Source organism: Equus asinus, chromosome 7 (genome assembly GCF_041296235.1).
Source record: "Equus asinus isolate D_3611 breed Donkey chromosome 7, EquAss-T2T_v2, whole genome shotgun sequence".
NCBI lineage: Eukaryota > Metazoa > Chordata > Mammalia > Perissodactyla > Equidae > Equus > Equus asinus.
This window is the reverse complement of record NC_091796.1, coordinates 3,054,549-3,081,548: the sequence shown is the minus strand read 5'-3', so window position 1 is coordinate 3,081,548 and position 27,000 is coordinate 3,054,549. Positions and strand designations below refer to the sequence as shown.

Here is a 27,000-nt window from a genome sequence, read left to right as displayed (position 1 = left end):
GTCTCTGTGTGGCAGAAAGTGATTTTTCAAAGATTCTTCAACGCACATTCACAGGGTGTTTACACTGGCAAGATGATAAAACGTAAATATACTTTAAAAGACTGTTTAAAGATTAATTGAAATTCCTTTTCCTTGTGAGAGAATCAGTGCCCCAACCACGTCCTCCACTGCCCTTCCTCCTACGAAGGCATGAAGCAGCGATGGTCGTCACCCAGCGCGGACCGGCAGCTCTGTGCGGGACCATGTGGGATGTGCCCGCATCAGCTCCGAGATGGGACGTTTGCTTGCTGTGGGCCCACATTCTACATTCCAGAACAAAGATAAAATAAGACACCCATGCAAATACCATTAAAAGTTTATTGTTTTATTTCAATATTTGAGAACAGTGTATACTTCCCATGAGACCCAGCATACAGCACTTGCTGTTGGGTGTAGCCACGAACAGAGAGCACTCAGTCAACAACCAGCTCGAAGATGCAGAGTGCGTGTGTGGAGCAAGGTGGAGGTTTCGTTTCCGAAATTGTGTGCCTTTTTGTTTTTTTACCCTCTCATCATTGAGGCTAGATATTAATAGACATTATAGGAAACCCACACTAAACATTCAGAATTAGAACGGGATTAAAGAGATGCTTTGGGCCTATGCCTACTATTCCTGGTCTTCGTCCTAAGGGAGAATGATGCCAGCGTGGGGCTCTTTGGGACGCCTGTGACAGACAGGCTGAAATCAAAAGGCAGGACTCAGTACGTTAGAGGGGGAGCAGGGGAATGTCAGCTGGCGTTAGAAGAGACTGCGACTGGGAGGAGCTCTCTGCCCTCCTCGTGTGGGCGTCCAGGCCCTGCCATGCCCTGGGCGGGGGACCAGGGACGGGTATGTTCCTAAGCCTAGTCACTAAGCACGGCGTCTCTAGGAGCAAGCAGAGGGATGGTTATCTTTCCACTGGGGTTAGTATTTGCTGATGTGCACTGCCGTGATAAGCGTACCACTGGTCGCCTCCCCTCTCCACAGTGACCAGTGGGACATGCCGGGCTGCCCAGAAAACTCCCACAGTCCCGCTCTGAGATGCGCGAGTCGCTCTGAACTCTCCTCCGGGGCTCCGGTTAGGAAACAGGTCGTCTGTAGAGGCCGCTCTGGTTCCTGCTGCGCCGTCACCTAATTTCCAAGAAGACCCTGTTTCCTGTTTGAGGCCGTTGCCCAGCCCACGTGTGCCCCTTGTCCCCTCTCTGCCACGCACGAATTCAGCTCACTGGGGTGTGGTGAGCGCCCGCCTGGAGGCGCCCCCTCTCGCGCCCACCACATTGGACTCCTCACAGCTGCCCGCCCGCCTTTCACGTACCAAAAGCTCCCCACGGGTGTGAAGCCACTCCTGACTGCCCAATCCTGTTAGGAAAATAAAGTGAACTTTAGGAAGTGAGAGAAGGGCAGCAAAGAAACCAAAGGAAGCGCGGATCAACACAGTCCTCACCACCCTGCTCATGTCCCATCTCCACGGCAGTGTGTCTCCACGGCAGTGCCCGAGAAGCGGGGGATGCCAGGTCAGTGGCGCAAAGCAAGTCCAAGGATGGAGGGGCGAACGAACTTGGAGGGACGGCCGTGCGCCGGGCCGCACCAACTCCGCGGGGCGGCCGGGCACGAGGCAGTGGAATGAAACTCCGAGAACACTGTCTCTTCAAACGTAAAGGAAGAGTTTAACCATTTTCTATCTGCGTTTTCTCCGTTTAACTGTTGGCCAGAAATTGCTAGTAGGATGCAGTGTGCCTGACCCTACTGTGTGCACAACTCAACAGGCATTAGCAAGAGGTCATTTGCTACAACTAGGTAATTTATGCGAACGGTATTAAAATCGTAAGGGTTATATTAAGAAGCTGAGGACGGGGTTCTGTAACAGGCTGTAGGGCTTCAGCGTCTAGCCATGGGCGATCCAGAACGACTATCTCTTCCTCCCTGAGGAAAGGAAACAGAGAGTTAGGTGAGCCTGGGGGCCATTCCCGTGCAGCCTCCCTTCCCCGCCAGGACCCTGTTTTGGTGGTAACCTGGTCTCAAACCATTTGGGGCGCTCTTTCACTTGGGCCTGTTGCTGGAAATGCTGCCACAAAAAGCTGATTTTTTTTGTTCCACTTCTCACAATCTCCTTTAGCAAGTGCTAACTGAATTTTCAAGAACCGTAAGATAAATTCACTTGAATGTAATTCCCAGGACACAGAGAGCTGGTGCCTAGGGTAATAAGACTGCATGTCTGGGGCTGCAAGCTCGACTGCTATATTATCATGCTTTGAAGGAGTGCTTAATTTCTCTGGCTAGAGACTCCAGGGTAACTGAGGGAGACCGTCTGTCAATGACAGGGACGACCTCATCCTTGGAGAGATCTCAGTATTGATGGACACGCCAATTGCTGCGTCCACCAGGACGGAGACGGCTGCATGATGTGATGGGGCAGGGCAGTCCCCTCTCCTTGTTGGCCTCTCCACTGCCTTACCAAGACAAACCAACCTCATGATGGGCTGGGGGGGCGGTGGGGGGACGGCAAACTGACTCCCAGGGGTCTTACAACCAGGAACTGACATGTTTTCTGGACAAATACAATTTGAAATTTAAAAAAAAAGAGTTGGCAACCACTGAGATGGGCACAGTTGTGCAGTGACCAGCAATGTGAAGGTGGCCTGGGCGTGGGCATTGCTCTCTGAGAAGACAGTGGTCACTCCAGAAGTCATTTAGAGTGACACGGGAGAACACAGGAGAAATGCACTTTTTTTACATTCAAATTTCTCCTTCTCCTTGGGTTTGCCTTTTTTTCTTAGGTCATGAATGAAAAATGGATCTCTCAAGGGTTTCCTTTGGACTGAGAGCCCCAGAAAGCAAGATGTACAGGAAACTGCTCTCAGCCAGACGGCACACGGGCACAGCACTAACACCAACCAGGGTGCTGTCTACGTTTTCATTACCCAGTAGTGTAACTCACCGAAGCTCGAAAGCCAAAAATGCCTTACAAATAACACGCTGACAGAGTGCGATGACCGTTCTGATTTCTTGGAGTTTTACTTTTTCCAGAAGAATCACTATGCTGTTAAACAACTCATTGAAGGAGCTTTATTTTCACAAGTGAAAACGTTTCTGGAATTCTATCCCGGAGAGCACCTTAGGAACCACGAGTGAAGTTGCCCTCCCAGGAAAGGGGCTTTGTCGTACGACTGCAGATGTCAGGGGCGGCAGCTCTGCCCGGGGCCACCCCTCCCCTGGGGAACCCTAGTCTTCTCGTGGTGGAGGCTTGCTTAAATGACAGAACCGGCCTAGCGCCACCTCTGGAGTAGCCCAGAGCAAGGCTGCACTCACCTCCCCTTTTTTTGAATTTCCAAGAGATGAACCTTTAGGGCTGCCTTTAAAGTGTGAAGTCCTGCAAAGTCGCAGAACCGCTGCTCTATGAAACAAAGTGCATGGTGCTGAACGGCTATGTTCCCCCCATCCTTTGCAAGACAACTTACGTGAGATACCATTTCAACTTCCTGACAGCTCCTTTTGAAATAAAAAATGGTGGACATACTGGTTTTATTTTCTATTACTGTATCAACAATTTATTGAGTACCTGCCGTGTGCAAAATCTGTTATATCTGTTTTCTCTTATGAAAGAGAAAGCCAACCTGGGAGGTCAGCATCATCGTCTCCATCTTAAGGTGAGGAGCCTGAGCTCAGAGAGGTTGAGTGAATTTCCCAGAGTCAGTCAGCTGGTCAAAGGGAGCCAGAATTAGCACCTCTGGTGCTTCAGTCTCACGCTCTTTACCACTTTTGAATCGTCTGATATAGAGCACGTGGTCTGCCCTGGGCAGGTAAACCAGTGAGGCTGGTCACCAGAAGGCTGGGGCAGGAGAAGGACAGAATCTACAGGAGAGTCATACATCCCCTCTCCATCCTTACCCTCACACTGTGCAGGCACTACAGGCAGGGACTTGTTCCAGGTCATGTACTTGAAGAAAAGAAACTCCTGTTATATTCTGACGTAGCTCACAAATGATTGGGAGAGACGCAGTTTCCTCTACTTGGTTTCTAACCAACGACACCGGAATGCCAAGTCTGAGCCCTTTCCTTGATTTTCCACAGTGTACAAAGAGCAGGCAGAAAAGACAGGGAAAATGACCCTCCCCCAAAAGCTGGAAACGCCCACCATCTCCAGGCACCTGCCTTCAGGTGCTTCTCATCTCTGGGGCGTTCTTGTAACCAATTTTAAGTGCTCTGTCTCAACTGGTTCAGCCACACGACCATAGTAGGCCAGCTGGTGAACTTTTTATGTAGCAAAATGTAATTAAAACCATGTTAATGGAAACTTGTTTTCATTTAATAAACTGAAGCTCCCTTTGAAATATAGAGCAATTTTAAAATTTCTGGACTACTGCTTACAAAAAGAACTTCAGGAAAATATTGCCCCTATTTAAGAAACAAATGGGGGTCATACACTTGTGTTCCTTGCACACAATGGATGTGCTTGATAGAAATGGCACTTTTCTAGTCATCAAGGCAGGCTTGACAAGCTCTGGCCTCCCAAACATCTCACAATAACCAGTTACAACTCTTGCCTACACTATGGAGGACCAGAATCGTATTTCCTAAATGGAGCCCCGCCCCCATCAGCTGGCCCCTCCCATCACCTAGCAGTCGTCATTCCTTTGGTCGTGATGAGTGGTCATTACATGGGATGGCATAGCAATTAGTTACCCAGAACAGGATAAATCTGTATTTCTCAGACGAGAGGGAAATTGTGATAACTGCAGACATGGGGGTTCCACCCTGGGACAATCTGGTGCAGGAAGTCTTGTGGGGAGCCCAGAAATGGTCTGGGCATCACAGGCGATTCAGATGCAGGTGGCCTCCTGGCTAGGGTCTGGGGCCACTAGTGAAACACTGCTATTCTGAATGCAGGTCTGCGTTAGGACTCAGCTCCTACGGGACCCTCACCCTCACTGTCTTGTTGCCACATTTCAGAAGTGAGGCAAATATGTCAGGACGGCCTCCGTTACTTGAATGTTTGGGGCTGGATTTATTTCCTTACTTAGATTTGCCTAGAATTTACACTGATCCCGCCTACATTTTACCTGACATAAAACGAGTTAGTGACTCGGTGACTTACCACTCACATCACACATTTAAGGCTTTTCCTAACAGGACTGACTTTTCTCTGAAGCAGAATCTTGCCTCATATTACCACGTGTGGTCCCAGCACCCACCAGAATGGACTCGTGGGTGGGGATGCCACACACGCATGCTCACCGAGTCTGTCTGTGCCACGCATCCCGACCGCCGGACACACACACACGTGATTCAACATGGAATTAAAGATTAGGTGCCCAAATCAACGAGGATTTGGGTTACCGACCAAATTATTCCACCATAAACTGTGAAAGCTTGACGTTTTACCAAGCCAGTCAGGAAGTGGACTCACAGAGGTCAGAGATCGCCATCAGTGATGGCTGGTGGAGGAGCCCTGTCCTCTGCTGGCAGAGACTGGGCCCCATCATGGGTGACCTGGGGCTCGCGGGAAGCACGGGTTCTGCCTTGCAGCTTTGAGAGAGCCAACCCGTGTACAGCAGAAGCTTCCAACGTTCAACTGCCTACCGTGATCCCAATGGATGTTCTGAGAATGGGTTACACGAAGGAGATGCTCCTGTTCTCACCAACGACCAAGAACACCTAGAACATGGAGGCCACGGAAACTCACGCCTTCCCCTAAATGTGACCGCTGGCCGGAAGATGCAAGGTGAAGACGCTATTACACGGAATATGAATCCAGGACGCGTTTGTCTACAACGCCTGGACACCAGCCCATGAACCAGACGGCGCAGGACGCTCGATGTCGTCTGGGAACTAAGCACAGGTTAACGTCTCCTCTTATCTGCACAATCACATCTTTCCTGCACAGGCAGAGAATATTCCACAGGAATGCTAATCTTTCACCCAAGAAAGATAAACATGAAACCCTTCAGGCTTCTTCTCTCGACAGGGTGCCGTGGGCATCGTGGTTGCCTGCCTTGTATGAAGCCCTTCCTGTCCTAAGAGAGGAGCTCTGTCTTTGATTTGTTGGTGTCTGTCTTCCTTCTTACGTTTCTTTAGGTTGGAAAAGGAGTTGACTGGAGCCCGGTGTACATCATTACGACTGCGGCTGTCGTTGGATGCTGGCTGTGACGACACTGACCGGGAAAGGGACGGCCCTGCCTGGATTAAGAGTCAGGGAGAGGGGCAGTGGGGCGGATATTCTAATGAGACAGTTAGTGGGGACACCCACTTAGACAACGTTTGTTCTGTGACAGTCTTCCACCACAAACGTCCTTCCATTTTCAGGGACAAAAAGTGCTCTCCTCGGGCCTTAAATCAGCGTGGGACGCTGCCTCCAACGCTGCGTGGACGGCGCAGATGTCTCCACTCGGAGGGACCACCCCAACTCCAACTCCGGCTTTCAGCCCTGAAATGCTGACGCATTGCTGGACCCTCAGCTCTGTCACCAAGCCCTGGATGGGCGGCTACAGAAGTCCACAGGTCTCTTCCTGATTATCCAGTCCAGGGACCTCACAATCCAGTCCCCATTTCTGCAAGTCTCTGCCAGAGACAGACGACTGGTCTCTCAACACGAAAACGAATGTCACCATGTGTCGCTCTCTCCCTGGAACCCGGTGACGCCCCCATTCAGAATCACTGTCAGAGCCCTCAGGAGGGTCACAGGGCCCTCTGTGGGTGTGTGGGGGGCTTACCCTTCCCACGCACCTCCTCCTGGACCCTGCGAGGCCCTTCCGATCTGTTCCTTTAGCCTGGAACACTGTCCCTGGGGTGTGGCAGCTCCTCACCTCCTCCACATCTTTGCCTGATGCCACCTGCTCGGCCAGGCTTTGTCCGGTCACCCTCCCTGGAACCAGAACCACCTCCCCGACACGCAGAGGCTCCGTTCACTCTCAGCGCCTCCCGCCTTGTCCCCTAGAGCATTTATTTCCCTCACTCCCTGTCACCCCGCCACTAGACGACGAGCTCCTTTAGGAGGAGGCTGTGCTCTGTGCGTGGGAGCATCCCGGCTCGGACGCTGGGCACAGTGGCCCCGACCAACCACAGTCCCCCGGCCAGCAGTGGCCGGCTGGCCCCTCCTGCACAGGGAGTAAGCCTGTCCCTCGGTCACCCTGAGGCCTCTGCAACGGGGACAGCTGCCACCATTCAGTAGGTCCCTTCCCAAAGCTCTCAGGCCGCCGGGCCTCTGGGCACTTAGAGCCAGTTTCCGAGGAAGCCCCTGAGCCCCGAGGCTGTGGGCGAACCCAGTAATTGCACGACCTCCTCGGTCATGAAGGGCTCTGGAGTGAATCGAGGCCAAGACGGCTTCTGGAAGTGGATGGGGAGTTAGGTCATGGCCCAGAAGGGGCGGCAGGCGGGTTGCTCGGCAGCCTGCCATGGAGACCTGCACGAGGCAGACCCTCGGGTCCAGGGAGGGAGGCGGCAGCCCCGAACCCGCACCTGCCCTGCTGCGGTCTCAGCCCTGTCGTCCAGGTCCCGCCCAGGTCCTGCCCCACGCCGGCGTTCGGGTCTCCTGGCCGTGAGAGGAAGGCAGGGCCTGGCCGAGCACACGGGTCCCAGCTCCCATCTCTGGGGCGGCCCCGGGGGCAGACCTCGCCACAGGCAGAGCCTGGGCCAGCTCAGAACCAGGCCCCGGCGGTGATGCCCGCCCACTCACCCCACGTTTCTCCCCAGGAAGGACCTGCACCCTCGCGGCTCCCTAGGGACCAGTCCTGAGAGGTCTGGCGGCCTGCTCACTGCTCGTCCTCTCGGAGATCAAGTGTGACCGCAAGCGCCCTCGGGCGGCCAGGCATGGGTCTGCCGGCCCCCTGAGCGCCACCTCCGTGCCCCAGCCTGTCTTGGGCCCAGGAGGCCACGTTGTGAGACGGCAGCGTCTCTGAGCAAAGCTGTCACCCTCACCAGCAATAGCACGGCTGCCGTTTCTCTAAGTGACCCTGCAGCCACCTTGCTGACCACACTGTCCTCACCACCTTTTATCTTCACAGCCATTCGTGTCCATATGTCACCTCAATTTACAGAGGAAGAAACTGAGTCCCAGAGGGCTCGCGGGTCCAGGGCGCACTGCTAACACAAGGCCGGCCTGGGTCGACGGGACCCCGACGTCATAGCCGACAGGCCTGACGCCTATGGTTTCCTGGGCTCTCTCGTCTGGTCCAGCCATGTCCCTTCTTGTCACCTTGGCTCCTGCTTGTTTCCTCGGGGGTCAAAGATGCTGCGGCCTTGGCCCCGGGGGGCCGCCGGACCTTACAGAAGAGGTCAGCGTCCCACAGCCGCGAGCCTCCCGGGGGCACAGGGGTAGCCTGGTGTCCCCCCACGGGTCCTCAAGCTCCGCGAGGGAGCCTGGCCCGAGCACGGTGCTGGCTCAGGACAGCTCGAGAAAGGCTTGCCGAGCTCCACGCCGCGGGAGACGAACTTCTGGGAAAAGCAGCGCCGGGGCCGGAAGGCCCAGCCCACCCCTCGCGCATCCCGGCGGCGACGGGTTACGTTACCAGTTTGAAGATTCTGGAAAGCGTGCCCTGGGCGTCGTGGACTCCCTTGAGTCCCTTGTGAGTCGATTTGTAGTCGGAAGCTCTAGCTCCGTAGCCAAATCCCGGCTTCTGCCCCTCGGCTCCCTGCAAGAGACCCAGCGCTCAGTCCCGCCCTCGGCGCGGGCTCCGCCTCCTGCCGCCCCCCGCCCCCCCCGGCCACGGGCTCCACGGGGCTCCGCGCGCCCCGCTGCCCGGGCGCTGTCACTTTAAAGGCGCAAACCTCCCCTACAGCCGCCGCTTCCCTTCTTCAGGCTGTGGCTTTCAGGAGAAGGTTAGCAAGACGGGCAAGACAGGCATAGGCCCTGCGCCCACGCGGGTCTGCAGGAGGGCTCTGAGGCCGCCCTGAAAAGCGCGCGTGGCCATTTCCCCAAGAGGGAGGAGCCTGCAGGAGGAGGGAGGAGCCCGGAGAAGGAAGGAGGAGCCTGCAGGAGGAGGAAAGGTCCCGGAGAAGGAAGGAGGAGCCTGCGGGAGGAGGGAGGGGCCCGGAGGAGGAAGGAGGAGCCTGCAGGAGGAGGGAGGGGCCCGGAGGAGGATGCAGGAGCCTGCGGGAGGAGGGAGGGGCCCGGAGAAGGAAGGAGGAGCCTGCAGGAGGAGGGAGGGGCCCGGAGGAGGATGCAGGAGCCTGCAAGAGGAGGGAGGGCCCGGAGGAGGACGAGGGAGTCCGGAGGAGCCTGCAGGAAGACGGAGGAGCCTGGAGGAGGACGGAGGAGCCCTGAGGAAGAGGGAGGAGCCTGCAGGGGGACACAGCCGCCGTCCTGGGGAGTCCCTCGCATCGGCTCTGCTCCGCCAGAGAGCCAGAGGACCAAGAGCCTTTGGATGCAGTGAAATTGCGTGGCTCAGATCTTTCCAAAGCATAAAGATGAAATTCCACATTTCTGCCCTAGGGGAGCCTCTCCCGACAGCAACAGAAACCAGCTCCCCTGGCCATGGTGTGGGTGTCCTCAGTGCGAACTTGTGGAACTGGGACCAGGGTTTCTCCCAGGGACTCTGGTTCCTGAACTGGTCTCCAAAGAGGGAAGGGGGAAGGTCTGGGCTGGCAAGCCATGTCCCTGCCACTGTGCACAGGTGCAGCACCGCCAGAGCCCAGCAACCTGGACGGGTCTCAGCTTGCACACTCCCTAGCTGTGTGACCTTGGGCAAGTATGGGAACCTCTCTGAGCTTCAGTTTCCTCTTCTATAAAATGGGGGTAATAACGGGCCCTTCCTTGTGGGTTTGTCATGAGGATACCTTGAGTTAATGGAGGCACCCCTCTAAGAACAGAGGTGTGAGCTCTCAACGTGCGAGCTTGCTGTCATCCCAGGAGGTGGCCTGGTGGGCACGATGGGTGGCCCCAACTCCAGCCTCCCACCGCCCCAGCAGCCCTCACTCACTTCAGGGAAGATGAAGAAAGTTTCCTTGGTGGGACGTAGTAATAGCAAATGATTTTTGAAATATAAGAATATTTGTGTCCCTAGGATCAGTTTATTTACTAAAATGCTTTAGTTTCAAATGGGAACTTTCACTATAAAGATGAGAAAGGAATGGGAGAAACTTTGGGTGTTTAGACACACGATGAATGTTAACATTTAGGGTCAAGGGTGTTCCAGCCTTAGGGGCGATGTCCGTGGGAGGGCGAACCAGGCTGGCCAGCGTCTCCACATGGGACCTGTTCATCTCATGGGTCTCTATTTGAAGGATACGTCCACAATTTTGCTTTATATTTGGCCAAGAAGAGATGGGAGACCATCTCTGATGCAGACCCCAGAGCCCCTTCCATCAGCCTAGAGTCCCTTTAAATTTCATGACAGTGTTTTAGGGTGGAGGGAACTTGGAAAACCATCGAATCTGTCCCTTTATTTTAGAGATGTTGAAGACGGGATCTAGAAGGTTCAAGCTTCTGCAAGTTCACCCCTCTCGGTTTTGGCGGGACTGAGGCTGGACCGGGGCCATCTGTCTAGACACCCCCTCGCGTGAGCTACTTCTACAGTTTCCTTCTCCCTCAGCCTGGGCTTGGGAAAGACAAGGGCCACGCGCCTCCAGGAGGCGACTTTCACATGAAGATTTGGTTTCAAGGATTTTCAAGTGGCCTAAAGGATGGGGTGTGTGGAGAGGAGGTCAAAGACGGCAGACGAGAGGAATCCCAGAGGTTTCCACGGACATGCTCACTCCATGAGGGCACACCGAGGGACGGGGACAGTCAAAGAGAACTGCGCCAAGTGACAGACGCACGTGAAATGTGTGACACCCCCACCCCCTGCAGATGCTGCAAAACCCTGTCTTACTCTGTTGTTTTTCTCCAAAAATAAAGGGATTCTGAGAACTAAATTCAAGGATTGGTTTTCAGATTAGTAATCTGCTTGATTTTTCCTCTTTTCAAAACCTTGGTCACTTACGTCTCTGGACCACCTAGAATTTACCAGAAAGCACGCAAGATAGTTTAGAAAAAAGCAGTGAAGGACTTTCAGAAACTCCGATCGGGAAGACAGTGCTGGAGCTCTAGGAAACAGACGCACATACAAACGGAATCAGAGAGGGGCTTGCTTCGGAGAAAAGAGAAACTTAACAAACGTTAGTAGGGCCAGAGATGGAGAGGTGGGGAGGAAGGCAAAGGCCTTTCCCGTTAGCTGCTGGGCTGAAGTGGCCTCTGCGGGACTGGAAGAAAGAAGGTCTCTTTAGCCCTCCCGTCACTCCACCGACAGTGAGGACTTTGCATACTCCCCAGAGCCCACGCCTAGGAAGCTGAGGCAGATCAAATGGTTACTAAGGTAACATTTCTGGGTCTTCAATATCATGTTTGTCTCCTGCTGGCACAGAAAGTCAAAAATTAATTGACTGTGGGTGCTAGCCCATGTAAATTTCCTACATGATCGTCACCTTTTTGCAAATCATCAGGTAAGAAAAAGGCTCACATGTATTTACATGAAATGTTCCAGCAAACACAGCAGTCCATAGCTCGATGTAATGAGTGTTGGAGCAATTCAGGAGCTTGCTGGAATCTCAGCTCCACCTTTTCTCTGGGGACGTCTTCCCTCCCTCCCTCCTGTCCTTCCTTCCTTCCTACTGTCTCGCCCTCCCTTTCTGTTTTTATTTCCTGTTCTTTTTTCTTTCCTTTCTTTTTCCTCCTTACTTTTAAAATTCAATATTTCATGTATATGATGTTTATTAATTGAACATCAAGTACACATGGGCTTCGCACTAGAGAATAAGGATATTGTGTTCCCAAGACAGACTCAATTCCTGGCCTATAGATTTGTGGTTATTCTTCCATTTTATCTTGATAATTATAACTTTTTTTAAAGTAAGAACCGTATCTAATATTTATTAGTAACTACAGTCTATAAGTTTGGTTAGAATATACTGGTAGGCATTTTAAGTTGGTTCCGACACGAAATTTCTCTAATATCTAGAAAGTGAACAAATTGCTCATTTTTAATCTTCATTGAAACTGTTTTTTCTCAGTATCACAAAGCCGAAAATTCCTAAGCAGGTTTTCCTGAATGGCTTGCTATCTCAGCTTTGGTTATTACTGAAACACGATCAAAACCAAAATCTTTTGGATTAATTAGGTGATTATGAAATGAATAACTGAATTTAGCCTCTTTTTCTCTCATTAGCAGTGTCATTTTTCCTCAACACAGTTTCAGCGTCTGTGGGGAGAGCTGGTTAATAGACGGGTCAGTTGGCCGCAGATCCACGTTCAGGCTGCTGGGACCTGCTTTTCTCGCCCATTGATTGGAAGGAAATTGGGAATTTTCTCAAACACGGGAGGAGCCCAGTGGAATCTTCCAGGAACCCTCTGGGAGGAGAGGCATTTGGCCTGGCGGTGCTGCCCAGGGCATGGAAGCCGGGGAGAGAACTACTCTCTGGGGGGGGGGACGTGGGGGTCATTTTCCCTCCGGAGGAGAAAGCAGCCCATGGACAGCCATGGGCAAGCTGGGCCTGAGAGGAAAGAGAGGGGGGACCGGCAAGCAACTGAAACAGAGCAGAACATAAGAGTGGAGGGGCTGCGAGGACTAGACAGGAGAGGAAGATGAATGGACACGCATTTGTCACCTACCCAGCTAAATCTGCTGAGAGACAGTCCTCGCCCCTGTGTGAGGAAGAGAAAGAAGCAATGACATGGTGATCCGTGCAGGAAAAAAATCCTTTTAATAAACAAGAAGCACGATCAAAACAACATGGTGCTGAGATGGCAAATAGGTTTCATCACACAGGCCACATCCAGGGGCTTGGCCGTGCCGCCTGGGGCTCCTTGAGGTGGGGGCGGATTTCGGACCAGGATTCAGAGGGAGAGAGCTGGGGGCCACAGGCACCCTCTGCACGGCAGGAGGAGGAAGGAACGCTGTGCATTTCTCAGCCTGTTCAACTCGGGATTCACGTGGCACACATTTTGGGATGAAGTCAGGTAGCTATGAGTCCAACCCTCTTGTTGGTACATTTAGGGATTTCAGGAAGGTTCTGAATAGAGTGACAATTGATCAAAACATTCAGAGGTCTTACCTTTCCTTGCGATGGAGGAGGTGTGCGAGGCGTCACCTATAAAGACAGAGAACTGTGAGCCGCGGCAGGGTCTCCCTCCATCGGAGCAGCCCTGACCCCCTTCCTAAGAGTCTCGTGCTGTCACCTTGTCAGCTCAGTTCCTGACTAGCTCTGGGTTGCTGAGAGGGCCGAGGATCTATTAAGGATTAGATATTAAGATCTACTATCTATTAGGTCTAGTATCTGCCCGGCTCTCCCACTTCTGTCCTAGTTGAATGAGAAATATAGGCTCTGAGAATTTGAAAATACCCAATGCTACACGGACCTTCCAGAACATTCCGAAAGTGTCTAAGAGAATGGGAAACGCATCAAAAGGCTCTATGATTAGGGAGTTGATTCTTCTTGGTGTGAGTCACTGTGACACATCCATCGCATGCTGATGGAGACCGTGAGCTGCTCTTCACCACCCTCCTTTTTCAGGGTTGGAAGTAAAGTGGCCCCTGAATTCCGAGCTTCAGAAGGAACGCCCTCAAGCCTGTGCTCCTAAAACTCATCAGCCTGTAAAACGCCATCTTGAAATGTCTGCAGCGCAGGAAGTTTATAATCAGAAGTCTGTGGTTTTGCTTCTGTTTTGAAGACTATTTTTTAGAGCAGTCTTAGGTTTCCAGAAAAAATGCACAGAAATTACAGAGTTCCTGTGTACCCTCTCTGGTCTTGCACACGGTTCTCCTATTATTGCCACCTGGCATTAGTGTGGTTCATTTGGTACAACTGGTGCACCAATGTTGATGCATTATTGGGAACTGAAGTCCAGAGCTGACGTTAGGGTTCATTCTCTGGGACATGCATTCTTCGGTTTTCACACACGTATGAGGTGTATCCTGGGTCACAGTCTCATAGGGAGGGTTCCACGGCCCTAAAAACACCCTGTGCTCCCCCTATTTATCCCTCCCTCCTCCCAGCCCTGGCAACCACTGACCTCTTGACGGTCTCCACAGTTCTACAAAGCCTGTGTTTTTAAACTAAGCATCTCGTGGTCGTTTAGTCTCAAAAGCAGGGCGTTCTCTGGGAGAACGGGAAGCTCCGTCAGTGGCACGTGCGGCTCGGGCCTTGGGAGGGGCTGGGGCTGAGCTCCAGGCCAACCTCGCCCTGAGGACAGGGGAGCCTCAACCAGGGACATGCTCATGTCTCTTGTGGATCAGAGCTCAGTGACATCTGGGGACATCCCCACCCTCCTCATGGATGGCGGCAGTGGCCAGGCACCTCCAGCCCACCCCACCATTGCATTCTCCGTGTGGCCCCTCGCGCACAGCGGGAAGGGAGCACTTACAATGTTCTTGAAGAAGTGCACTACAGGGTTTTCGTCTTGGGGCCGGCCATCTCGCGACTTCTGGGGCAGGGAGCCATAGTGGGTGGTTCTCGCCGCGTGATGTCCGTCCTGAAAGACAGACATGTGGCGACCTCAGGATGGGTCGGACCCTCCGCTCCACCTTCCTGGGGCAGCTGCCTCTCCTCTCTGTGGATCTCTGTTCTTTCTCAATCAGGACCTGTGCCAGGAAGCCACGGAGGTGCCACAAGACACAAGACACAAGATGGTGGGGCCTCGGCGCAGGATCTCCGCACGGTACTGGGGAGGTTAATCCATCGCTGACTCGGGGTCCCTCCCCACCCCCTGAAGTCACATAAGTGTGCCGAGGGGAAGTGAAGGTAATTTAAGTGTAATTCTAGAAGATATGGGCAGGGTGAACAAAGCATTGAGAGAAGGACACCGTTTCCCCCAAGCCTCTTGTTTGGATAAGGAGAATACTCAGGAATTACAGACAAAACAAGCGTAATCACAAAAGTCAAGCCCGTTCATTGGCTTTGCAGTGGTGGCATAACGTGAACTGGCCTCAGTTTCTCTAAATGAATGTCTCAGGTCACAGTGGCACTGGAGTCCAGCCAGTTTGGGACAGACTTCCACATCTCGAGGAAAGAAGTCAGGACTGTTGGGCCGGTTCGTAGTCAGCGGAACCAGGACTTCCTAGGTCAGTAAGGGTTGCCTAGAAGACACCAGATGGCAAGCCCTGATGGAGAGCAAGGGGCAGCAGCCCCCACCTGTGCCTCCTTGGCTGACCGTGGCCCTGGAGATGCCTGCCAGCAGGAGACACAGAGTGTACAAGGCTCAAGGACCACACGAGGAAGGCACATCCACGTTTCTGTGGAGAAGGGATCCTTCTGCAGGAGCGCTTGACAAGGGCCTTCAGGCAAGAGAGCCCTCAGAAGAGCAGAGGGAAGCCCCTGGGAGGAGCTGGCTTGGGGAGCTGGCTTTGTAGCCCTCCCCGTGCTCCCTCCCTGCTGTTCCCACCACCCATGAACGTGGCGAAGGACCTGAGCGAGCTAAAGCAGGAAAGCTTTTAGGTCAGAGGAGCACCTCTGGGACTGGTCTGGCATTGCAGCGCGAAGGGAGTTTTGTTAAAAGAAACCACATAGGGGCTGGCTTCGTGGCCGAGTGGGAGGCCCAGGGTTCGGATCCTGGGCGCGGACATGGCACTGCTCCTCAGCCCACATTGAGGCGGCGTCCCACATCCCACAACTAGAAGGACCTGTAACTAAAAATATACAACTATGGGGGGGGGGGAGTTGGGGGGGTATGGGAAGATAAAGCAGAAAAGAAAAAAAGAAAAAGATTGGCAACAGCTGTTAGCTCAGGTGCCACATAAGCGTGCTGACGTCGCGGAAGCACCTCCCTCCGGCGTCAGCTTTGGGCGCATTGTCTCAGGGACCCCTTCCTGTTCGGAGGACACTTTTGCCACCAAGAAGTCTAAAGCATGCTTCTCAGGAATTTAAAGTACTTAATGGGCTTAATTTAGGGGGTGACTGGGTTATTGTGAATTTTATGACTGTCCCGCTGTCTGTCCTCCTCCCTCAAACCCGCAGGCCTGAAACCCCCAGTCCCCTTGACTCTTTCCTCTGCTTCACCTCCCCTGTCTGCTCAGCTCACAAGCTTGTAGGTTTTCTGTAAAGTGTTCCTTGCCTTCCTTCCCCTCCCCCACCGTGGACATTAAAACAGAAGCTGGGTTAGCTCCTTCCCAGATTCTTCCCTTTCCAGCCCAGACATCCTCTCCTCCTTCTCCAACCTTCTCCAACCTTCTCCAACAACCTCCCCATGTTTCTGCTTCATCAAACGCGTCTTCTCTCAGGCCTGGAGGAGCCAAGAGCCACACTTCCTGAGCGTCCAGCTTTTCTCTACTTCCTGAGACCTGGTGTCTGCCCTGAGTGGACCGGCCACCTCTTTGTCCTTTGAACAAGGTACATTGCACACTGCTGGCTCCTGCTTCCCTGTGACTAACCCTAACCCTAACTCTGACCCAAGTCCAAGGTCCTTCCTTCTCTGGGCCTAACTAGAGATGAGGCTTCCTGACTGGTTTCCCCGTGGTCCTCCCTGCCCCTCCCCCCGGTCCTCCATGCTGCGGTCAGAGGAAGGCTTCTGAAGCCTGGATGGGCCCATCCTTTGCTAATCGCTGTCCAGGGCCTCCCAGTGCCAGCCCATGGAGAGCACTTCTGAACAGGCGCCTCTATCCGGAGCCTGACCCCTCCGCTGTGCCTGGTACCCAGACTCCCAATGGTTTTGCTGCCCCGGGCCTTTGTATGAAGGCTTCCTGCAATGCCCTCTTTCGCCCTCTGTCTTAGTTACTCTTCCAGGCGTCCCCTGTGCAGAGCTTTCTCCAGCGGGCCTGGGCGGGCTCTGGACGGGGCTGTTTCCTGTCCGGCTCATTCAGAAGCTCCCGCACAGTGTGGAGCAGCAACGGCGGACTCCATGCTGTGCAGCCCTCTCCTCCACTGCGCCTGCGCCAGGAGCATCTCAGCTTCTAATTTCCAGCACCCAGAGGAGGCTGCACACGGGGAGGGAGTTACGCTAGGGGCATGAGAGCCGGCGCAGAGGCAGATGCTCTGGGCGTTTGCCCTGGAAGATGTCAGCAGCAGGGGAAAGAGCTATGGGGTTTCAGTGACTGTGGAAACCCTTGGCCTTTATCCTACCTTGTTCGCTGATGTTGCAGGAACCTAAATAATCTGGTTCTCCCCCTGTTGTCTTGTCTGTCCCCTATGCCGTGTGAATTCACTGACTAATCAGATTCAGTGACCGAGAGCCAAACGCATATGTTCTTCTTCTCCAATGAAAGAGTGAGTGTAAAACCAAGAATAAAAAACCAAAACAGACGAGCCGGGAAACTGTTCAAATTACTTACTTTAAGACAAATATCTTTAAGTGTCTAACATGTCTGCTGGGTGAAGTTAACTGTAAGATGCCATCCTAATGGCCTGAAATAATTAAAACAGCTCAAAATTCAGTACAACTTCTTCGTGCCTTGGTGTTTTCACACCGTTTTTCTGCTTGCTGTCGTTGGATTCTGAGTCAGAGAAACATCATGCACCTTTAGTTCACCCATCCTGTGCTTAAACTAGAAAAATATCTTAAACTTCGCACAGAGGTTTTTAAAGAAGTGAATGTTCAGTCGTATCATGCAGCTCTCGTGTTGTTAAAACTTGTTTGTGTTGTGAGATAGTTGATGACGTATTATGTAGATAATGTTTCACGTGAATTATGCATTCCTGCTTTAAATGCTAAAAGGCAAATTATATACTTTTGTGATGTTTGTAATGAATATATTGGTCACCAGTCTTTTGAGGAAAAAGTAATTTACATCTTTGAAGGAACACGAAGCTGGTACGTTGCATTTGAGCTCGTGGTGCTGTGAAAGCAGGTGTCAGAACTGTTCACGAACAAGGCAGCGGGTACATTGTGGCCCTCAGCGCAGAGCCAGGCACACGATAAGCAGTAACTGTTGCTGAATTGACACAGAGACTGTTCAGATCACTTTTAAGACAGAGCCTAACACACAGAATAGATCTTAAGTACATAGAGCGATTACCACAGAGTCACACAATTCTTTGTTATATGTGCCTCAGAAAGAGACCAAACCAGGACTTTCACTAGAAGGTTTGGGCTCTAAATTGTTGATTGCACAGATAATTTCATGTGGTCACAGAGTTATAACCATATTGTTATATTGTAGTTGTCGTGGTCTGTTACTAAAAGGGCATTGAGTCAATCATATGTCTATATATAGCAATGAACAGTTAAAAAAAACCATTTTAAAGACACCGCCATATATAACAGCATCAAAGGAACAAAATATTAGGTATAAATCTAATAAAACATGTTTAGGATCATTATGCTAAAAACTAGAAATGGCTGGTTTAAGGAGACTTAAATCATTGAAGAGAATCTGTTCATGGATGGAAGACTCGACATAGCCAAGATGTCAATTGCTCCCAAACTCATCTACAGATTTAGTGCACTTCTGATCAAAACCCCAGCAGGGTTTTGTTCAGATATAGACAAACTGATTCTAAAACTATATGGAAATGCAAAAGAACCAAAATAGCCAAAAACTGTGGAAAAGAAGAATAAAGTTAGAGAAGTCACATCACTTGATTTTAAGGTTCCTATATAACTATAGTAATCCAGGCAGTGTGGTGTTAGAGGAGAGACAGATGCACAGACTGATGGAACACTGTAGAGTCCAGAAATAGACCCATGCAGATAGGATCAGTTGATTTCTTTGTGTGTGAGGAAGATTGGCCCTGAGCTAACATCTGTGCCACTCTTCCTCTATTTTGTATGTGGGACGCCACCACAGCGTGGCTTGATGAGCAGTGTGCAGGTCCACAGCTGGGATCCAAACCTGCGAACCCTGGGCCGCCGAAGCAGAGCACACAAACTTAATCACTACACCACTGGGCCAGCCCCAGGATCAATTGATTTTTGACAAAGCTGCAAAGACAATTCAGTGGAGAAAGGATTGTCTTTTCAACAAATGATATTAGAACTAGCGGGCATCCATATCCAAAAAAATGAATCTCAACCCAAAGTCACACCTTATACAAAACTTAACTCAAAATGGATCATAGATCTCTATCTACAATGTAAAACTATGAAATTTTAGAAGAAAACATATCAGAAAATCTTCGTGACTTGGCAGTAGGCAACAAGTTCACAGATCTGACACCAAAATATGATCATAAAAGAAAAAATTGATAAATTGGACTTGATGAATATTGAAGACTTTTGTTTTGCAAAAGACGCTGTTAAGAGAATTGAAAGATAAGTGAGACAGAAAAATATTTGCAAATCACATATGTGATAAAGGTCTTGAAACCAGAATATGTAAGAACTCTCAAAACTCAATGGTAAAGAAACAAACAACCTGGTTAAAAAATGGACAAAACACTGAATAAACACTTCATCCAAGAGGAAGAGCAGAAGGCCAGCAACCACATGGAAAGATGCTCAGCATCATTAGCCATTAAGAAGATGCAAATCAAAACCATGAGGAGATACCACCACACACCCGTCAGAATGGCTAAAACAAAAAGTACTGACAATACTAAGTGTTGACTAGGATGTGGTGCAACTGGAGCTCTCGGTATTGCTGGTAGGAATGCAAAATGGTACAGTGACCTGTAGAACAACTTGGCAGCTTCCTGTAAAATTAACTGTATACTTACCATATGACCCAGCCATCCCACTTCTTGCTTTGAATGATAAGAGCAAAATTATATACTTTTAGAAGTAATTGTTGTAATGAATATATTGGTTGCCAATCTTTTGAGGGAAAAGTAATTTAAATCTTAAATGAAAACCTACGATCACACTAAAACCTTACGTGAATGTTTATAGCAGCTCAATTCATAATCACTAAGTTTGCAGACAACCCGAATGTTCGTCAACAAGGGAAGGGATAAACAGGCTGTGGTACATCCATACAATGGAATAGTACTCGGCAATAAAAAGGAACAGGCTTTTGATTCATGTGACAGCTCAAAGCCATCTCCGAGGCGTTGTGCTGAGGGAGAGACACCATTCTAAAAGGATTGCATACTGTGTGAGCTCGTTTATGTGACCTTCTTCAAAAGACTAAATTATAGTGAGGGTGACCAGAGCAGTGGTTGACAAGGGTTAGGGGTGCAGAGAGGGGAAGGGTGTGGTGACTACAAAGGGAAAGTGGGAGGGAGCTTTTGGGGGATGTGTCTTTACTGGGGTGGCAGCTACATGAAGCTACACACGTGTCAAAATCCACAGAACTATACCACAAACAAGCCAATTTTACTGTATGTTAATTTATAAATTAACATAAAATCAGGTCATTTAATGTGGCCTATCACTATGTAGCCAAAAGTTGATGATGGAAACATTGTATCATTCCACCGATTTCCCAGCTGGGGACCTCGGCAGGGGTACTGTTGGTCTTCTCTCTGACAGGAGCATCTCATTATCTCTGAGCTCTTGGTCACATGGGTACCTTTGCTCAGAATGTCTTTGCTTTCCAAATGTCTGTGTTTTCTGAACAATACGGCACCTTTAGGCTGTACCACCTCATTCTGCATCCACCTGTCCACTTTAGTTTCCTATAAGCATCTTACCTCTCCAGCTGGATTTTAATACTTTGGAGGAAAAAAGAAAAATTTCTATGTGATCCCCAAAGCTTCTGACAGTTCAACCCCCACAGTGGAGCTCCACAAACATAAACGGGTGAAGGAACAAAGAAATTCTCTTTCTGCTGTGGCCCCTTGAGAGAGCGCCCACTGGGAGGCCCAAGGCTGGTCCTGGGGCCAGAACCCACGTGATCTGAGCCTCCCCAGTGCATGTTAGGGCTTTTGTGTCCTCAGGTGTGAAGCGGCCAGATTGAAATGGAGACCCACAGAGAGGATTTCAGCTCTAAACTATGAGGAAGAGGCCGCCTCTGAAGAGAGGCCAAGGCGAGAAACACAGTTCCCCAGTGAGGTTCCTGTCTCAGGGCATCTCCCAAGCCCGGGCCTGGTGCTTCATCTCTCTATTTGTGCATCACTAAGGAGCTTTTGTGGCGAGGACAGGAAGAAGAGCAAAGACACGCCTCAGTTGTCATGGCGATGATGCCCTCCCACAGGGAGGGGGAGGGGCGGGTGCTGTAGAAAGTCACCCTTGAAAAACTTGTTGTTGTTGTAGTAAAACATACATAACCTAAAATTGACCGTTTCAGCCATTTTTAAGAGTACAGTTCGGCGACATTAAATAAATTCACACTGATATGCAGCCATCATCACCATCCATTTCTGAAACTTTCTCACCTTCCCAAACTGAAACACTGCAGCCATGAAACGCTAACTCCCCACCTTGCTTCCCCTCCCCGTCTTGGCAACTCCCATTCTGCTTTCTGTCCCCGTGGCTCTGACTACTCCCTGTGCCCCATACGGCGGAATCATGCGGCATTTGTTGTGTTGGGACTGGCGTCTTTCGCTCGGCAGGTTCTCCGAGTGCATCCACATTGCAGCAGGTGTCAGAATGTCCTTCCTTCCTAAGGACGAGTCATATTCCATTGCACGCACAAACCATTCATCTTTTGATGGCCACTGAGGTTGCTTCCACTTTTGGCCACTGAGCTGGGTCGCCTGGTCTGACCCAGACCCTGTGACGATTGATCTAGTCTCGCCTCCCAGAACTGAAAGGGGATGCCCAGACTTCAACTCTCCTCCCCTCAACAGCCTTAAAGGAAACTGGCAGTGCATCCCTTTATTCTCTGAACGAATTCCAACACACGTCCAGACACTGATGCTCTTCTGAGGCCGGCATGCAGGGATGAAATGAGCAGTCCACACACAGCCGCAGGGGCGGCCGGGTGGTGAAGCCCCGCTCTGGCAAAGAGGCCCTGTTCAGGCATGTGCAACACATCTCAGGGCTTCACGGTCAGTTCATGGTCAGAGCAGGGCCAGTCTTTGCCTGGGCAGACCTGGTGAGGTCCTCTAGAAATAGCGGATTTTGGTTTATTTGTTACATTTTCCAATTTATGGGGAGTGAGTCCTTATCATTTCTCATACGTCACAGTAAGCAAGGTGACGCGTTTCCCAGGATGGGAGAGAGGGGAGAGCGCCACGCCTGGAGGAAACACTAGGAGGAGGAAAATGAGGTGAGGGGATGATGGCAGATGGGGTGAGGCTCTCGGGCGAGGCACCAAGGTGACCTTTCAGGCCATCAAGTCCAGCTAGGGCCAGTCCCTGTTGGAGGGGCCTGAGGCGGCTGGAGAGGGACAGCAGCAAGGGAGCGTCCCCTGCTGAGACCCTCGGAGCCTGGGGCCAGCCATTTGACTCAGTTTCCTCCCTTCAGTCGCTCTGTAGTCCTCAGCCACTGCCCCAGGAATGCTTGTGATGCATCAGGTCCCTTCAAGGAGACCCAGTGGCCGCGGGCTCCCCAGCAAAGGAAGGAGTTTTATTGCTTAGTTTGTTTTTAAGACATGCATTTGGTAATTATCTAATGAAGCATTTTTTAATTGTAGTCACTAAGGTTTTTTTTAAAAAAACCAAAGTTGTCAACATTTCCCAGTTCTTTGCCGAGATTGGTGTCTCCTTGTCCATGGCCATCCTGTCCTACATCGCTCACTTCTTTGGTGGGTACTGGAGGGCCGAGGAGGAATTCGAAGGTCAGCCGCACCATAAAATAAGAACTAGACGGAGGGGCAGCCATCTCCTGTCCCAGCACGAGCCATTGGAAAATGAAGGGGCCCGAGATGCTGCAACCCAGCATGCGTCCACCGGCCCGTACGTGAGGCGAAGACAGTTCGGCAGGGTAGCTCCAAAGTAGATGGGGCTGGATATTTGGGACAGGCGAAATTTGAAAAAATTAACCTAATATTTTTTAAATGGAAGCTTTTCGATGGTTTAGAAAAATAATACATACTCGTTATAAAGATGTCAAATCAAATGAAAAAAGAGCGTAGAAGAAATTCTGCCCCTTAGGGAGGAGCTTTGCTCCCATTCTGATGAGCACGTGTTCAGACCTGGCTTTACGCGTACGTAAACACAGAGGGATGTGCAGGCGCCCTGAACCGGGACCACGGTGCCACCACAACGTTAGGTGTCACTGTCACAGTCCTCTTTTACTGCATCATGATTAATAAAGCAACAACAAACTTCTTGATGGCAAATAAAACAACATTATGTTGAAAAGTTTTAAGCACCATTGGATGAAGTCCATGGGATAAAGGACAACCATTTTGTTAATTTTTAAAGTAAATTGCTCTTTCCATCAGCCTGTTGCATTGTACTGGTTTTGGAAAATTATGATTACTCTCCCTCCATATGTGATAATGTCCTTCCCCAGCAGGGGGAGCACGTGCACCTGGCTCTGGGTTGCCGCCTCGTTCCCTCTCCGGACATGAAGGGATTTTAAACTATTTTCCAATTTGCTGGAAAGCTGAGAGTTCTTAAACTTGCAAGTAATAACAGGAGATTAGTTTTCGCCTGACAGGCTTGAAGATCAATGGTCATCAGATGGGGTAAAGATCCATTCCTTTGAATGTTGTGGCTGTTTTATGAAAATAGGAAGAGGCATTTGTCTGCGCCATCATCTGCATTTGCATTGGATTAGAGACAAATTGGTGGAGTTATTCCCTCTCAGAAGGAAACTCTGTATCTTGAAAAAGTTAATATCCTCTGTGCCTGAGGTTTTGTGGTTAGGGAAAAAAAAAAGAGTTCTAGCTCCTGCTTTATTTTTTATCTGAGGAATTTAAACTCCTCCCTGAACCCACCATCATAATGTCAGTGAATAAAATCCTAGTGAATCCATGGTTCTGGGGTGTGTCCCGCCTCTGTGTGTTCACCTCTCGCCGGGGCTGGATCTGGGGCACAGCTGTCTGCTCCCTGTGGGACCAGGCGTGGCCCAAAGGAGACTTGAGTCCCCTCCTCTCACTGCCCAGGCGTTACTCTTTGTTTTCTTTACTGGATGAGTGATATTGGATGGGGGCAAAGGAGGAGCCAAGAGAATAATGATAAATGACTAGATACATAAGCATGAAAGAACGAACTGGAAGATTGCCCAGGTGCGGACTGACGGCTTCTAGTGGCTACAAAGTAGACTAGAAGCGTGTTATAGGACCAACTGTCTGGTATTTTAAAACCCAAACTCCGAAGTCTCGCACATCTGCACTCTGCCCCTAATGATGAAGAGCGTTCATAATGATGTGATGACTTGAGGTGCAGTGCAATATTACAACATCTTTTTTAATATCGTTAAATATCCTTGGCTTCCTCCGGATACACATATCAACAAAAAGTACATTTTGTTCCTCCACTTTTACTCTATTTTACTGTGTGCTAGTTTTGAGGAAATCGGGGCTTCAAATACAGTAGTATCTAGTTGGTAGTGTCTGCTCCATTTTTTTTTTTCTTTAAAGATTTTTTTATTTTTTCCTTTTTCTCCCCAAAGCCCCCCGGTACATAGTTGTGTATTCTTCGTTGTGGGTTCTTCTAGTTGTGGCATGTGGGACGCTGCCTCAGCGTGGTCTGATGAGCAGTGCCATGTCCCCGCCCAGGATTCGAACTAATGAAACACTGGGCCGCCTGCAGCGGAGCGCGCGAACTTAACCACTCGGCCACGGGGCCAGCCCCTGTCTACTCCATCTTTCCTGCATGTTGGAGAGCAGTGGTGAGCTCTGGGTGGAGTTGTCATTTGGAAACCTTTGATAAACTTGAAATTGAGCTTTGTCATGGAGGTCACCAGTGGAGGTGTCCCTCTCACCAGCTTTCTCCAGCTCAACCCACCGCTGGCCCTGGGTCTGTTACTACAGAGACCTCCAAGTGCTCCCAGTCTGGCCATCAGCCTTGGTCATGGACTTTAGCAACGTCTCATCCCGTGAAGGGAAGCCGGAGATGGCGGAGGCCGCAAGCCGCCCGCCTTACTCTGGGAGACGGTCCCTGCCATCATTTCAGAAGGACACGGTAGAAAGTCACCTCTCTGTTGATTGTCTCAGAGATGTCCAGGGAGTGACAGCCAGTGGCTCAGAGCAGTGACAGTTTTCTTTTTGGCACTTTCTTAATCAAGTAAGTCATCTAGGTTCTAGGAATGCACATTTCTGTGTATGGCCCCAAAGGATCCAATGTAAAAAAGGAGCACAGAAGGCCATCCTACTTGCTTTGAAAACATGTGGTGTTCACGTTCTTATTTTCACCCCCACCGCTCATAGACCGAGAATGCTGCTCAGCACGCCTGAAGTGACCACCCCTCTGCCCAGATGTGGAAATGGACACTCAACGGGATGAAGGGATGTGCTCTTGGCCGCCACACTTCCAGGCCAGGGCTCGAGGCTCTGGATGGCGATGCCACGCGAGACTCCTGTGGTCTCCGTGTCGGATGAGGGGCTGAGGTTCCAAACCTGAAACTCAGCAGCAGGTGGAGACATTCACGGGCTAGCCATGGGGTAAGGGAGGAGAAGGGAGTTTAAAAAATGGTGGGCTTATTTTGTTTATTTTTTCCAAGTTTGTGGACTTACCTTATGTTAAGTGGTGAAGCTATGATGAGCTAGAAATAAAAATGTGCTCATATATGAGGAAAATGCACCTGTTGATGGAGTCAGTTAGAGATGTCAGTTAATATTTAGAGGATTAGAGAAGCCGCAATTGCTGTCCTTCACTAGAAACTAACCAGTCCCTATTTATTTTGGTAAATACTGATAGTTAGATACAATAAATGCAAGTCTAGTTAATGAGATGAGACTTTCCAATTTCGTTATCCTTTTAAAGGACGCAGCTCTATGTAATTAAAACCAGGGGATAGTCGGCTCCGGCTTTCATTGGAAGAGTTATGCCTGGACACGAGCGGATTGTATTGTCTATGTTATTCTATTTGTTCATGTGGTTCAAACCACCACCCAGCCAGCCCTCAACAAACCAACATGTCTTTGACACTTAGTCCTTTAACTTACAGGTTAAACACTGCAGAATTCCGTGTATCCACAGTTGGCATTAAGCACACATTCACTCAGGCGGTCTCACCAGTGGCCCTGGGATTGAGGGTGTAATGGAATTGGCATTTCGCCTTCTTGTTTCCCCGAGAGAAATCTCTGATTTGCGGCACTCACAGGAAACGCAGATCAGGCAGCTAAGCGGTTGAACTGTTTAACTCGCTTGGAGCCACAGATTATAACGGTGTCATTGTTTTTATGAACTGCTGACAATAGGCTGAACAACAGAGTCATATTTGGAATCCATAAAGTGATTTTTTTGTGTGTGAAAGTGGTAATAAAACCAACTACACTTCTTCCCTATCGTATTCTTGGTGGTCAAGAACCATGAATCCTAGTTCCCCATGAAATGGATATACTTTCTCTCTTGGTTCCCATTTCTTCCATGGCTTATAAAATGCTTTAATCCCTCAGAAAACTTATGTAAAATGTTTGATCCTCCCTAAAGACCTTCCTAAAGCCACAGGAATAGTTCCCTCCTCTCTATCGGATGGCTCCTTACCTTGCTGGCCACACCTGTTTCCGCCGAGGCACTGGGGACGGGGCAACAGCGCCCTCTGTCCACCCACCTCTTTGTAAACCCTTGGAGGGGAGGGCTTGTGGCATCTTTATGCCCCCATGGTGACTGGCCCGGGTGCTGACCTAGCTTCCAATACAATAAATATTGTCCAACAGAGCACGTGTACGAAGGACACAAGTTTGGGGACGAAGTGGCACACCTGTCTGTCAGCTGTTGGCGCTTGGTCTTTCGCCCTCCGAGGACATTCAGATGGATGGGCGTAAATCTCCAGGGCAGGTCTTTCCCCTCGTCCCTGATCCCAGGGGCTGGGGCCCTTCTCAGAAATCACCGGGCAATTCCATTGCCTCGCTGCCCTCTGGCCGCGCTCGTGGTTTTGTTTATGTGTTTTTCAGAGAAAGCAATTACGCCATTTCTGGTCAAACAGCTCCTATTCCGCCTCAGGAGAGGGTGTTGGATTTTTCTGGCAAGGTCAAGACATTCTAGATTTTGCAGTCTGGAGAGAATTCTTTTCTGTCTGAATGATAGATGCACTGTGCCCTGTGTTTTTGCCCTTTGCAAGTTTGAGACTATGTTTGTTCCAGAGTCATTGACTCGAACGAGTTTGCCTAAAGCCGTGGGCTTTTTCTGTCTGTAGAGAGAAAGCT

At 50.5% G+C, this 27,000-nt stretch overlaps 1 protein-coding gene across 15 annotated transcripts in view; it reads right to left on the bottom strand.

Annotated features, from left to right (window-relative positions):
- Positions 1-343: 343 nt before the first annotated feature.
- MBP (myelin basic protein) overlaps positions 344-27,000 on the bottom strand; it is a 139,482-nt gene continuing 112,825 nt past the window's right edge. For all 15 annotated transcript variants that reach the window (XM_070514491.1, XM_070514483.1, XM_070514486.1 and 12 more), the window contains 5 exons: positions 14,352-14,459; positions 13,043-13,078; positions 12,600-12,632; positions 8,524-8,646; positions 344-1,942 (listed from right to left, as the gene is read on the bottom strand). In XM_070514491.1, coding sequence (XP_070370592.1) covers positions 1,898-1,942; positions 8,524-8,646; positions 12,600-12,632; positions 13,043-13,078; positions 14,352-14,459 — 345 coding nt within the window. In that variant the 3' untranslated portion in view covers positions 344-1,897. The remainder of the gene's footprint in view (positions 1,943-8,523; positions 8,647-12,599; positions 12,633-13,042; positions 13,079-14,351; positions 14,460-27,000) is intronic.